Source organism: Hippopotamus amphibius, chromosome 10 (genome assembly GCF_030028045.1).
Source record: "Hippopotamus amphibius kiboko isolate mHipAmp2 chromosome 10, mHipAmp2.hap2, whole genome shotgun sequence".
NCBI classification, from domain to species: Eukaryota; Metazoa; Chordata; class Mammalia; order Artiodactyla; family Hippopotamidae; genus Hippopotamus; species Hippopotamus amphibius.
The window spans coordinates 61,062,015-61,077,813 of NC_080195.1; the positions used below are offsets into that span (position 1 = coordinate 61,062,015).

The 15,799-nt window shown below is 37.5% G+C and overlaps 1 protein-coding gene across 1 annotated transcript; it reads left to right on the forward strand.

The window, feature by feature from the left end:
- Positions 1 to 1,657: 1,657 nt before the first annotated feature.
- LOC130830631 (ataxin-7-like protein 3B) lies at positions 1,658 to 1,977 on the forward strand. Its single transcript, XM_057697991.1, has one exon. It carries the CDS (start codon positions 1,658 to 1,660, stop codon positions 1,949 to 1,951), a length of 294 nt encoding a protein of 97 aa, XP_057553974.1. The 3' UTR covers positions 1,952 to 1,977.
- Positions 1,978 to 15,799: the final 13,822 nt, after the last annotated feature.

A 15,799-nucleotide genomic window follows, 5' to 3' on the forward strand; every position in this document is an offset into this window, starting at 1 on the left:
CACACATGTATTTAACATTATGATGTTTGAAGGTATATTGAAGTGTTCATTCCTGTTACTCTCATTCTGAACACCTTATGCTGAAAGACTTCACTTTGACTTGAGAAAAATATACATAGAGCTCCAACCAGATCTGTGCAGTGCTTCGTAGGATTTCTGAAACGATACTTTATTTAGTGGTTCAGGGATTTAATTTTACAAAATGAAATCACTAAGGAAGAATGATGATCCAGCCTACATTTTACTTTTTAAATATCTGTTTCAAAATTAAATTGTTAGCCTACTGGAGAGCATCCACCTGAACCCTGATATCAGGCAGAACTGGCACTGGACTTGCCCTCTTACCATAACATCTACAAACTGGATAAACTATATATAGTTGCTGTTTTACTCCACTGGGCAACAAGCAGCAAATGGCTGTGATCCCTGAGAGAAGGGAAATCAGTTAGGTGAGCCCCAAACTCTCCCAGACTTTCTGTGTGGAGACACTTTCTGGACTGAGGACATTTTCTGGACTGGAATGTAAGCAGAATAAGAAAGTTTCACAGTGAATACACAAGAGTGTTCAGAAGCGGTGGAGGCACCTTGTCAATAACTTATTCTCAAGTGACTTAAGACTTTTTTCTTAAAAAAAAAGAACAAAAACTCTTGAAGTGATAGAGATTGGGGTTCAGGATGGCAGAAGTGGCTGGAATGTACAGGGCAGAGCACTTCACGGAAGAGAACACCAGAGGGAATGCTCCAGAATTTTGCATAGTAATCCCACTGACATTGTTGAATATGCAAATATTTTTCAGTAAGAAGACAAAAATCAACAAACATAAAAGCAGAAAAATTGAATTAGACTTCATCAAAGTCAAAAACTTCTGCTCTTCCAAAAACACCTAAAAGAAAATTAAAAGGCCATAAAATGGGAGAAAATACTTGCATATACATGATGAGGAAACTGTAGGCAAATGAAAAGAATTCTTGCAGCTCAATAAGAAGAAAATGAACAACACAATAAAAAATGAACAAAAGGGACTTCCTTGGTGGTCCAGTGGGTAAGACTCTGAGTTCCCAATGCAGGGGGCCTGGGTTCCATCCCTGGTCGGGGAATTAGATCCCTCATACATGCCACAAGTAGGAGTTCGCGTGTCACAACTAAGAAGCCCACACGCTGCAAATAAAAAAAGATCTTGCATGCCATAACAAAAAACCCATGTGCTGCAATTAAGACCTGGTGCAGACAAAAGGAATAAATAAATAAAAATAAATTAAAAAAATGAGCCAAATATTTGAATGGACATAACACAAAGGGAGATATAGGTATAGCCAACAAATACATTAAAAATGCTTTAGGGAAGGGGCTGGGGCCGCGGAGAGAGGCACCGAGAGCGTTTGGCGGCGGTGAGTCCCGGGCCAGCCCGAGCTCAAAAGTCGCAGACCCAGGGTAACATCAAGAGAAACGGAAGGACCTGGGGTTCCGGAGCAGTCGCCGCTGGCTGCTGCTGCGCCGCCTCGACCGCCGCGGACGCCTCCGCCTCCGCCCTCGCCGCTGAAGACGAGGCCCTGACAGGCCTGCAGGCCTAGGCGCGGCCCGCCCAGCCCGACGTGTGGCCTTGCGTGCAGCCGTGAGTAATCTGAGCGCCCTCTCCACGGTCGTTTACGCATTAAAATGGAGGAGATTTCGTTGGCTAACCTGGATACGAACAAGCTAGAGGCCATCGCTCAGGAGATATACGTAGACCTGATAGAGGATTCTTGTTTGGGCTTCTGCTTTGAGGTGCACCGGGCGGTCAAGTGTGGCTACTTCTACCTGGAATGCGCAGAGACTGGGAGCGTGAAGGATTTTGGCATTCAGCCAGTGGAAGATAAAGGAGCGTGTCGCCTCCCGCTTTGCTCCCTTCCTGGAGAGTCTGGGAATGGGCCTGATCAGCAGCTGCAGCGCTCACCTCCGGAGTTCCAGTAGCTGCAACACGAGAGCGTCTGAGAGTGACCAGGACAATAACATAGACTAGTCCTGTGGTTTTTTGAGACGTTAGGTAGCTAAGTAGAAAAAAAAAAAAAAAAAAAAAATCAGACAAGAGTCCCAATTCTCATTGAAGATCTTAGCCTTTAAAAACCCGAAGTGGAGAATTTAGAAATTCGGATCCTTGTATAAGTGTATTACCTTGGATCAGCTTTATAATCCTGGACAGGAGGAGCTGTGCTGAGCATGCTGCACACCGTGCAGTGGTTGGTTTCTGAACACACCAGAAAGTGCGCAAGAACCCTGTACTGTCCCCAGGGCACAGGTGAGCAGCTGTGTGCTGGGCGTATAAAGTGCTTTGGTTCCTCAGCCTTTCTGTCTGCCTGATGTCAAGGGCTTTCTGGATAACTGACAGTTTGGACATAACGATGTTCAGGCCTTAGTCGTGGGGCCTCAGTAGGACTGCACCTCTGGTCTCTTAGCCTCTGATCTGGGCTTCTCCAAGACAAATGAAAGTCAGTTATGAGATCTGGATAGTAATCATTCCAATCTGGGAAAGCCAAGAGAAGGAATTCCCGGCTGAATCTGGTAGGAGAAGTTCTGTGGTCTTGACTCCAACAAGAAAAGCTCAAAGCCACCAGTTTCCCAAAGGTCCAGCATTTAACAGTGACTTCAACGGACGTGGGGACGTGGGCTAGCGTTTTGCTGAGCAGAGCCCTCTTTCTTGCACCCCACCTGGTGGCATAGGCTTAGCAGATGAACAACTTGGTTATCCAGGCAGGCTGAGGATGAAGTTATGATCCCTTGGGGAGGTAGCAGGGCCTTCTGCAACTACGCACGATCTTTCAAACTACAGGATTCATATCTGGATGTATTTTGCTGTGGACAACAGTTCAGTGGGGCATTTTCCTACTCTGAGTTACTAGTTACCTAGCCAGTCCACAGGTCCGACTTGGTTATTATGCCAGCTCACTACCTGCCTCCCACTTTCGGGGCAGGAGTGAACTCTGGAAGAACATCATGGCTATGCAGGAGGCTGTGGTTTGAAAGCTGAGCCCAGAGGGGACCTTTTCCAGCTGCACTCAGTGATGTGAATGGGTTAGTGCTAGGAGCCAAGGAGCAGGACTGGGTCATCTCTCATCTGACTGTGCAGTATCCTATTGAATGCCCCTGTTCCTTGTGTTGGGCAGCCACAGAGCTCTGTTGCAGTGAACATTTAGACCATTACCACCTTCTCTGCCCCTCACGAAGGGCAGCCCTTTCCACTCAATCCCTTTTGGACCTTCTTGACAACAAGAACTGTCCTTTTGTTGTTGGAAGTCAGGATATGGCCCCCAGAAACCCCCTGGTTTTAGGGACTGGGATAGGGGAGGATGGAAAGTGTGAGCTGCATATCAAAACTACCCTCCACTTGACTCCCTGATTGAAGTTTATGACGTGTAGAGGGGTGGGAGCCCCAAGGTGAGCGGGAACGGTGCTGCTTTATTGGAAATGTTTTCTTACCTCATTCCGTGCCCCGGTAAGGGGCCCAGCCGCGTTAGTCGGGCTTGGCCCCGTGTTCCTCCAGTCCCCCACTCCACTGCCTATCTGGTGCAGCTCGTTCCCCGGGTGCTGCCTGCCACTCTGCATTCACGCTGACCAGTTTCAGTTTCTCTCTTGATGCTCCTGCTTCTGAAACCTGCCCAGTTTCCCTTTCCTTGGCTTCTCTTAAGTTTGTTTTGTTTTCTTGTTTTTGTGAGAGAGTCAGAACAGAATCTTTCGTATGGCTCCCTCTATTGGGATTAGGATGGGAAGAGAAAGTAATTTTTTGTGTATGAAAAGCAGTGTCATGCCTAAGCATTTCTCCTGTAGGACTGCCTCACTGGCATGCCTTCCTGCTCTGTCTTACTTCCTGAGGAGTTATATCTTCTCACCTCCACTTGGATACTGCCTCTTAGGACCTAAGCAGAAAAGCAGTTAAAGGCTGCCTGCCACCCACAGGGATGGAGTAGGTCCTGATGCATTTTCTCTAACCCTTGCTGTGCATGTATCCTTCCATATCCCAGAAGGAACTATTTGGACTGTATGGACTGATTTGGGTTACATACTCTAGAGGGTTAAGGGAAGCACAGTAATAGGGCCTGAAGACTGTTACTGCGTCTCCCTCTAGAGTTGTCCTGCTCAGGGTCAGGGCCTAGCTACAGGTTGGTCTTCAATCCAAGAATTGTAATGACTGTTTAAAAAGTCAAACCTTGGCAAGAACTGGAATAATTTTGGGTTATCTGCCCTTGACTTTTTTACAGACATCTCCTTCTAAGGGGATGCAGAAAGGAAGGAGGGTCTAAGTGAGACCTCTGGCCTACTTACAGATAATGTCAGGGAAACAGGCTGAAGGAAAGGCCATGGTCCACTCTTCTTTCAGAGAGGGAGCTCAGATTGTGACATTACTGTTTCCTTTCTGGCCTTTTCTCCTGGTTAGAGGAGGAAGAAGTAGAAATAGTTTTGAGTAATGGTTGGTTCCTATTACTTCCCTCTTGGTTGTGTTTTTGTTTTTCGCCCCCCATTAGGGCAGCAGCCTTCTCTCCTGGTTGGTATGAGGTGGGCTATGTCCAACAGGTGCCCTGAGGGGACAAACTAACTCCTTTCTTTTGGAGGGAGAGAATGCTCCCTACCATATAGTTGACAGTGGTTAGGAACTCTCGCTTTCCCTAACCTATTCTTCCTCTTAACAGCAGAATTCCTGTCCTAATCTCCTCAATTAAGTGTATTGATCACCCTATAATTCTATTATGTATCTGCGTGTGTGTGTGTGTGTGTGTGTGTGTGTGTGTGTGTTTATGGAGGGGAAGGGGTTCTTTACAAACTTCTGTGGTTTGTGGCTTTTTCTTCCATGCATTAGTTCCCACCACCGCATGCCCAGGGGCTATTGCCTGGCATTATCGCATGCTGGGATCATTGGGGAAGTGTAGTGAAGCTCACCATTGTCCTTTGTTTTGAAGAGTCTTATTTTTGCATAAGTAGCCCATCCTATACAGGTTGCTAACTAACTGTGTATTCCCCTTGCCCCTATGGCTGCTGGTGTAAATAAACTGCATCTCCCCATTGATAAACAATGACAATAAACAAAATTTTAAAAAATGAAAAAAAAAATGCTTTAGTCATCAGAGAAATGCAAATTAAAAACATAATGAGATACCATTACACAACCACTAAAGTGGCAGAAATTAAGAAGCCTGACAATACCAAGTATTGATGAGGATGTGAAACATCTGGAACTCTCACATATTCCTGGAAGAAATATTAAATGGTATGGCCACTTTGAAAAACAGTTGGGCAGTTTATTATAGAGTTAAATATATATTAATCAATACTCAGCATTTCTACACATAAGTATTTGTCCAAGAGAAATAAAATCATATATCCAGTCCACAAAAGACTTATATATTGATATTCATAGCATTTTTATTCCCAAATTAAAGAAAACCAAAATATCCATAAATCAATGAATGGATAAACAAATTTTGATATGTAAATGGGAAAATTCACACCAGTAAAACTGCATAAATACCAAAAACATAATGATCAAAATAATGCAGGCACAAAAGGTTACATATATAACAGGGTTTCATTTATACAAAATTCTACAATAGGCAAAACTTTACTTTAGTGACTAAAAACAAAATAAGTTGCCTGGGACCATGGGATGTGGGTGGAGAGACTGACTGCAAAGGAACATGAAGAAATTATTTTAAGATGAAATAAATATTCTATGTCTTGACTAGTTTGCTTGTTACATACACACATGCGCGCACACACCTATAACAATACATTTGTCAAAACTCAGAACAATATACTTAAAATAGTTTCATTTTATCATAGGTAAATTGTATTCCAAAAAGTTGATTTTAAAGCAAAATACATAGTTAAATAAATAACAAAAGTTACTAATTTTAGCTCATTAAATAATATTGGATTCCAAGAGCCTACACTGACATTAAGTAATTAGTTAATTAATTAAGAATAGAGAAACTCACAGTAGAATGTCAACGTCTAAATACAGAAAGACTCTAGAAAATCGCTATTTGGAAACTTCATTTGAAATAATTAATTCAGCCAAAAAACATCAACCGATGTTCAAATTAGTAGGTAAATGTTTGTTGAGCAACATGATACCTCCAAATAAAATACATGTTGAATATATAGGAAAGAAAGTGATTTAGAGTGGAGAAACATGACAAACCCTATCTTAAGTGAAGAAGGTTAACAAATTGTGTACTACCTGATGAGATACAATAAAAACAAAGCTTCATTTCTGGGATATTGCTGGTAAAAGTGCACATCCTGAATCTATTTCTGAAGAAACAAATGCAAGTTAATGAACATTTACAAAATTATTGGAGGAATCTAAAGAAACATGACAAATGAAACGTGATCATTGATTGGATTATTTGATATAAAGGACATTACTAAAACAACTGGCAACACTTAAGTGGGATCTACTTATCAGATAATAGCATGTATCACTGTTAATTTCCTAATTCTGATTATTATAGTCTGGTTATATAAGAAAATATCCTGTTTCAAGAAAATATATTCTAGAGTACTCTGAAATGCTGGCATACCTTGTCAGTAAATTTACTCTCAAATGAGTCAAGAATAAAGGAAAAATCAACTCTCAGTACTATTTTTGATTATATTTTCCTAACTTCTTAAGAGGGTTCATTAGAGCCATAAAATGAAGAAACTAACATTTCCCCAGCCTGATAAAAATCATATATCCATTGTTGCTAGATACAGAATAGACTTCTCCTTACAAAAGGCACATGGAAGATAAGTGCTGTGTGTCAATGTAAAGCTAATAGTAATTATCAAACATGACTGGAAAGATAATATTATATATACACTACACAGAAATCATTATTTAAACAGTATTCACCACGAAGTTCAAAACCCTAATAATTGAAAGCAATTATCATGAATTATTATTTTCCTAGGTTTTATTTATCCAGTTTTTTAATTTAGTCTCCTCCACAAAGGAATTAAGCATTTTCCATCCCTTTTTCTTGGCCCATTTAACACAGTTTAAATAGTAGAGTGTGCAAACTACTGAACTATTATCTTTCAAGATTACATGCTTATCTTGACCACTCTTGACTCTTTCTGATTTTTATTCTGAGATTCTATGATTCAGTGCCTACCATTGTATTAATACCTCCAACTTTCCAGAGCCTTGATCTAATTCAAGCTCAGACATTACATTTTATGACATTTCCATATTTTCAGAGTAATGTGTTAAAACTAATTAAAGTCACTGAGCAGACATATGTGATCATGAACTTTTCAAAACAAACCAATAAAGTATAGCCAGGGTCATCAATAGACAGCAGTACATTCAGGTCAGTTGCTAAAATATTGAGATATTTCCATTCTACTTGATACTTAGCTGGGGCTCTGAACCCCTTCAAATGTCTCACTGTGATCTTTTCACTGTGGTCTTTGCCAAACCTGATGCCATGTCAGGATCCCTCTTCTGAACTCTTATTATCCAGAAACTAAAGAGTAAGGCTTGGAACACCGGAGCACTTCCAGAATTCAAGTTCAGCACCATGGCCAGTGTTTCCACAGACCTGCCCATGCGTCACAATACTGTATTGTACATTGAAAACTGTTAAGGGAACAGATCTTAAAAGTCCTCATGACAGGAAAAATAAATGTAACTGTGTGAGGTGATGAATGTCAACTAATCTTACTGTGGAAATCATTTTGCAATATATACTTATATCAAATCATTTTGTTGCACACCTTTAAACTTATATAATGTCATCTATCAATTATATCTCAATAAAAGTGGAAGAAAAAATATTTTGAATAGTACCTGGGGAATGTCCACTTGTCCACATAAATCACTCTGTTTCTTATATTTGTTTCTAGTGATCATTTCCTCTAAATTTTATTTATATTACTATTCGCTTGAACAAATTTTTTAAAATGAAATTATTTACCTTATTCATAAATATCTTATAAGGTAAACATAAAGTAGCATTGAACACCTTTTGAATTCTTATACTAATTTTATTCATTTTAGTGAGGACCAGAAATGATCCAATATAAATCTGCTTTTTCCTATTAAGTAGGGTGAATAAAGCATTGAATAAAAAATGTTTTGAAGTCCCCAGGTGATAATAATGCTTCTGATCCAAAGATCACACTTTAAGAACCATTGGTGTAGACAAGCACAGTCCTTATAAACTCTGGTTGCAACACTACAGTCACCGGGGATGACTTTTTTTCTTCCCTTGTGGATTTTTATTTACTTTTAATTGTTGTAAAATATACATAAGATAAAATTTATCACCTTAACCATTTTTAAGGGTGCAGTTCGGTAGTATTAAGTAAATTCACACTGTTGTGCAACCAGTCTCCAGAGGAGAGCTTTCCTTTTGCAAAAGTGAAACTCTGTATCCCTTACAACAACTTCCCCTTCTCTCTACCCTTAGCACCTGGCAATTACCATACTAATTTCTGTGAATTTAGTATGAATTTGACCATTTTATATACTTCATATAAATGAAATCATACAGTATTTGTCTTTTTTTGTGACTGGTTAATGTTCTCAGGGTTCATCCACGTTATAGTATTTGTCAGAATTTTCTTCCTTTTTAAAATCGAATCCTATGCTATTGTACTTATACACCATATTTTGTTTATCCATTTATCCACTGATAGGCACATGGGCTGGTTCCACATTTTGACTATTGTGATTAATGTTGCTATGAACATGTGTATACAAATATCTCTTTGTGATCTTGCTTTCAACTCTTTCGAATTGGAAAAATTGGATCATATTGTAATTCTGTTTTTAATTTTTTGAGAAACTCCACATTGTTTTCCGTAGTGACTGAACCCATTTTGTATTTCCACCAACAGTATACAGAGGTTCCAATTTCTCCACATTCTCACCAACACTTTTTATTTTCTGTTCTTTTTAAAAAATATTTATATGTATATATTTTATATATATATACACACACACATATATAGTAGCCATCCTAATGGGTGTTAAATGACAGGATTTTTTGAAATATAAAACCAAAGCATATTAAAGTTAAGTAACTTATGAAAAACGTCTCAAAGATTTTTTCTGGTGTCCTTGGTCCTTTCTTTTTTTCCTGATTTAAATATTCGAAGATAGAATTTTATTTTAGTTATACAGTTATTTTAGGACATTGCACATGATTTCTTAACTACAATCTTTATTTTAGCACACAAAAAGTCAGGATTGACTAAAATAATACTTTTACAATGTTACTAAAATGTTGATGTTATCAACGTCACTAATGATTCACCCTAGGTAACAAAAGCAATAGGGACAGGGAAATGAGGGTCTTCTTCAGATATCACTTTTACAAATTCTGCATGTTGTTATTGAATGGCATTTCCTAGGTAAATTTCATGGTCCCTGTTCCATTACTAATTAGCTGTTATAGCTTCTAAAAAATCTCCAGGAAACTTTCCACCTCCCTTTTTTTTAGTGTTAGTATAGAGTTTTATCCCCCCTTTCTTTTTTTGAATGTAGTAGTAGTTCATTCTTTTTATTTCTGCATTTTTTTATAAATATGCCTGTTTTATCTTTTTATATTGAGCTATACTATAAATGGCATATAATATTAGTATTAGTTTTATCCAACTCCTATCTTGATGATCTATGACTTAAATTATCCTGGGATAAAGATATTTTACCTGCAGGGGTCTTAAGACAAAGAAACCCCAATCCAAAGAGGGCAACAAATTACTTTGGGAATCCCACAGTCCCCTGAGTCAGCAAACAAACAAATTAAAGAGAGAATTTATTTGCACACCCTGGTAAATCTACTCCTTTAGGGAACTCTTTCCACTTTGAGCTACTTTAAGTCAATAACAATCTCTTCTTAAAGGAGCCGTTGGGGGGAGAATGGATATTCTCAGCACTGAGAGGAATTAAATATAAAGGTCTTATCACGTGGAAGTTTAAAATTTGATAGGGGCTCCCATCTAATTTGTAAACTAAAGTTTTGCCTCTTTTCTTGAGACATTTAAGATCTAATTTTTAAAATGTTTTAAAATAATATAAAGCATTCACATGTTGCTAAACAATTGACTTTGGAGATGATTATTGCAAAATTATTTTTTTAAACAAAAGCCCTTTGTTGGTTTGGCTAAGTCTATGTTTGAAAGACAAACTATACGCAGAAATGTCTAGAAGAGATGTTATTAAAAAAGTAAAAATTATATCAAAATATTTTTTGAATTGTATTAAAATATTACATCAAAGTTTGATAAGTATATTTTAATCACCTAGAGAATAGTTGCTCTGAAATTTGATGAGATGAAAATGGAAAATGAGACTTAAGGATTACAAACAGGAGGTAATTTGGAGCCATGATTGGCTCCTTCATCAAGTGATTACTAATCATGAGAGGCAGAAGACTGTATTGGTTAAGTATCCAGACCAGATCCCCTGTGTTGAAATTTTGACTCTCCCACTTGCCTGCTCTGTGATCTTTAGTAAATTGTTATATTTATTTGTGCCTTCTCCGTGTTTTCTCATCTGTAAAATAGGGGTAAAATATCTACATTATAAAGTTATTCCAAAGAATCAAACTAACTTTTATAAAATGTTTATATTAATATGTAATAAATATATAAATACACAATTTTCTGAATCTCCCTGGAGCTCACATGCTTATGGTTACAAGTGTGATCTCCAAAATTTCCCTGGACTCTAAATGGCCCAATTAGAAAACTGCAGATCTAGAGCCTCACTCCCTTTAAATCAGTATTTGTTTATCTTTTGCCACCTACAGAAATTTGCTACCTTTAGAAAATCATATTTTTAATAAATACAACAGAATATTTTAATTATTTCAAATGATTATTTTAGTGCTGCCAATAATGTCCATTAGAATCTTTCAACAAACCATCTTTATTTGACCAGATGACACACAGCTTTAATCATTAATCAGATTCCATATCTCATCAGCTTCATATCCTAGTTATTCCCTATACTAAGTTAAAAAAATTTCTATTTCAGATTTTTCATTAAAATGGCAGCAACTACTCAGCAGCCCCCAAATCCAGGCATTTCAATTAAACGCAGATGTAGAAATTATGAAGAGCTTTCCCATGGAACACTATACACAGCTCTCTTTTGCATGCTTTAGAGAGAAAACAAATTAGAGACAGCTTCTATAAACCGTGAGAAGAATCTATTCCTTTGAGCAGCCCTCTCTACTTTGACCCACTTGCTAAGGCAATATATCCTCCCTAAATGGATGTAAGGTGAAGAATGGGTATACCTAGTGGAGGAGAATTATAAGCAAATTATTCAACTATTCAAAACTGGAATTATTTTTTAAAGTTTAAATTTGCGATTGCAGTGAATGGATACCCATTCCATTTTTTGTTTTATTCATCTGTAAGAAGTATTTTTGTGCCTGTGGGTTCTCTTGCAGATTTTAATGATGTTTTTAATGGCTGGCTGACAACTCATATATACATGATCATAAAGATAAAAATAATTAAAATTATCATTGAGCCCTTAAGATATGCCAGATATACTGAGTTCTTTTACATACACTTAATTTACAGATATTATAATTTACATGTATTATCTCTTTTATCCATCACAACAACCCTTTGAGGTAAGTACTATTATTGTCCTCGTTTCTTATAGATGACAAAATTGAGGTACAAAGAACTAGGCCACACAATAAACAAATGATGGGGCCAGGATTTATTTAAACTTGTTTATCCTGACTCCAGAATATAGGATCTTAATTGCCCCAATATGCTTCGTACTTAGTATTCTTTCCAAGTGACAAAATGCCACCTTCAAAATAGCTAAAGAAAAAAATGAAAAATTTGTGGCAAATGTGACTTCAATTACAAATAAATACATTGGATCAAACATATTTTGGGGACTTGGGACTTGATCGAGCCTTCTCCATATCGCAGACCTGTTTCATTCTTTATCAACTACATTCTCAAGCAAACTCTCCTCTTGAGTTAGTAATGGTTGAAAATCTATCCTCTCAAAAAACCCATTAGAGAAGAGACATAAAGGTGTGGGGGTGGGGGCAAGGGGACTTTTTTCTTCCCAATAGTTTCAGCAAAATATTTGATCAAATGCTATTGCTTTGTAATCAGTGGGTTTGAATAACTGAGTCTTGGTCATCTGCTCATGCAGAGTTGAATCAGAGAGCATACCTGAACATGTGCACACTAAAATAGCTGGGACAGAAAGGTATTCATATTTTCACTATGTCCTTCAACTCTAACTCAAGATCTATTGATGAGTGCCGCTTTCTCCATAAATAAAGGAACATGTGAATTATCATTGAGCTCTAATCTTTCAAAAATTTGCCCATCACTCTCCATCCTTGCTGCATATATAGTTGATTCTCTATTAGTCTGATGCCACTGCACCTGTTCTAGTCCACCCAACGGCTCACAAAATAATCATTAAGTGGATCAATTAAGAGAAAAACTCTCTCTTGTGTTACAGATGTTCTGTGATAAACAGAAAAAGTGGTCAAGCAATTCTCACCCTTGTAAACACAGATAATGTGAACTGATTCATTATCAGTAAGTCAATAGCTTTATTCAAATTTAAGTAAAATATATGCTAGTAATTATCCTTTTACATTTTATATCATATTTTGATATTATGTGATTTCCAATATTATAACTTGATAAAGGATTGCTTTATTTTTTACCATAATATTAACTGTGTATTCCACTTCTTAATGTCCTCAGCAGTCATTTTACTTGTTACAACTTTTTCGCCTCAAGAGTATATCTTGGAACTATGTTTTTGTATTTTTTGGTCTATCCTCCGCCTTCTGTGTCTAATAATTAATTTCCTTTGTTCTTGGAAAACTTGAAGTTTTGTCCAGAGATTAGTCTGCTATATTTGAAAAGGACATGCCACTAATTGACAGCATTTTATTATAAAATACACTAATGAATAAAAGCAAAAATATTATAAGCCCAATAAATTTCAGTTTTCAGTCTTTTATGAGGCTTTTCTATGTTCATGCTTTCACTTAATGCTTACAGATTTATTTATCCCAGTACATAAAAATTAATATTCTCTATTTACACTGGAACAACAAACACTGTTATCTTTTATAATATTATTTCAAGTTGGAACATTTATGTAACCATTTTCATCAGACACACAATTGGTCAGTAAACCAATATAATTAAGCTCTTGCAAAAGTGACTATTCCAGTGTAAATGGATAGCATAAATGTAATCAAGTTGTTCAACAGGGCACTGACACACTGACCACTAGGAATACATGGCCTAAATTACCACTGGGGAAATTTATACACTTACTAGGCACAGAATGCATGGTTCCCTCATTCTCTTTTCACCTTTGTGGAACTGTCTTCTTGAGTCAAGCTTAGCTAGATGAACCAGAGGAAATATTGACTATCTGGGGAGGTATGGCCAAGACAGTGGGGTAGGAAGACCCTGAGACCACCTTCTTCCACAGACACACCAAATTGCAACTATTTAAAGACCAACTATCTATGAGGATCACATGAAAACTAGAGGAATAGATTTTCTACAATTTAATATATTAGAAAAAAAATGAGAGGAGGGGCAAAGACATGGTGTAGTCAAGACCCACAACACAGAGTATGGAATTGCAGAGGTTCTTGTAAAGAGAGAATGATTCAAGCCCTAATCAGGCATACCAGCCCACGAGTCCTACACCAGGAAGACAAGTCCCTAGAATATCTGGCTTTCAAGGCCAATGGGTGGGACTTGCATATGGAAGAGACTGAAGGACTATAGAAAATGGAGACTCTACTCTTAAAGGGCTCACACAAAATCTCACATACTCAGAGATCACACACAGAGGCAGTAATTTAAAAAGAGCCTGGGTCAGATACACCAGCTAATCTTAGAGAGCCTTCCAAAAAGGCAGGAGGCAACTGGGACTCCACCTGGGGACAAAGATGCTGGCAGAAGCCATTGTGGAAAGGTCATTCTATCACAAGGAAACTAGTGCTGGCAAGAGTCATTTTGAAGTCCTCCCTTTAGCCTACTAGTGCTGGGAGCTTACCTGCCCACCAGCAGGCCAGCACCAGATTCAGGAATCCACAGGTCATGTAGCCAGCAGCACAGAGTACCAGCCCCCCAACACCAGGGGGATGGCAGCCACTGCATGAGGCAAGACCAGGCAGCCAAGCAGGTTGACGGTCAGCCCCACCTAGCATCACACCCACAGTAGTCAGCCCCACCACAACAGAAGATCCCACACAGTCTACACAGAGAGCACCCCTAGAGCATTTAGTTTTGGTGACCAGACAGAAGTATGCTGCTGGGTCCCATAGGACGTCTCCTACTTCTGCAAAATCAGAAAACATAACTGACTGACCTAACATATAAAAATAAACACAGAGATTTATGCAAAATGAGGAGACAGAGGAGTATGTTCCAAATGAAGGAACAAAACAAAACCTCAAAAATGAACTGATCAAAATAAAGATAAGCAATATATCCATTAAGAATTCAAAATAATTAATAATCATAAAGATGCCCAATCAATCAGGAGAAGAATATATGAACACAGTGAGAAGTTTAGCAAAGAGTTAGGAAGTATAGAGGAAAACAAAACAGAGGTTAATAATGCAATAACAAATAAAAATTACACTAGAAGGAATCAACAGTAGATTAGATGATAAAGAGGCACAGATCAGTGAACTGGAAGATAGAGTAATGGAAATCACCCAAGTTGAACAGAAAAAAGAAAATTAAAAAAATTAATGAGGACAGTTTAAGAGACCTCTGAGACAACATCAAACATACTAACATTTGCATTATAGGGGTCCCAGAAGGAGAATAGACATAGGAAGAGGCAGAGAACATATTTGAAGACATAAGAGCTATAAACTTCCCTAACCTGGAAAGGAAACAGATATCCAGGAACAGGAAATACAGTGAATCCTAAACAAGATGAACCCACATAGGTCCACAACATGACACATTATAACTAAAATTACAAAAATTAAAGTTAAAGAGAGAATCTTAAAAGCAGCAAGAGAAAAGCAATGAGTTATGTATAAGAAAACTCCCATAAGACAATGAATCAACTTTTCAGCAGAAACTTTGCAGGTCAGAGGGAGTGGTATGATATATTCAAAGTGATAAAAGGGGAAAACCTAAGCCAAGTATACTGAGCCTAGCAAAGCTATCATTCAGATTTTAAGGAGACAAGCAAAAGCTACCAGAGTTCAGCACCTCTACACCGGCTTTACAAAAAACATTAAAGCAACTTCTCTAAGCAGAAAATAAAAGTATACAACTAGAAATATAAAAAGTATGAAAGGAAAAATCTTGTTGGTAAAGGCAAACATACATAAAAGGTAGTCAATCAACCACTTATACAACTAGCAGAAAAGTTAAAAGACAAAAGTAGTGAAATCACCTATATCCACAGTAAGTATTAATATAAGTATGTAATGGATACACAAAACAAAAGATGTAAAATATGATGTATAAAATATTAAACATGAGAGGGGGTAAAAATGCAGAGTTATTAAAATATGTTTGAACTTAAAAGACTATCAACCTGAGATAATCACTATTATAGATAATATATACAATATATAAACATATATATGCATGTATATATATGTATATATGAACCTCATGGTAACCACAAACCAAAAGCCTATAAAAGATACATGCACACAGAAGAGAAAGAAATCCAAACATAACACTAAAGAAGAGTCATCAAATCACAAGGGAAAATAGCAAAAGAATAAGAAAGAAATAAAAAGAACTGTAAAAACAACCAGAAAACAATTAACAAAA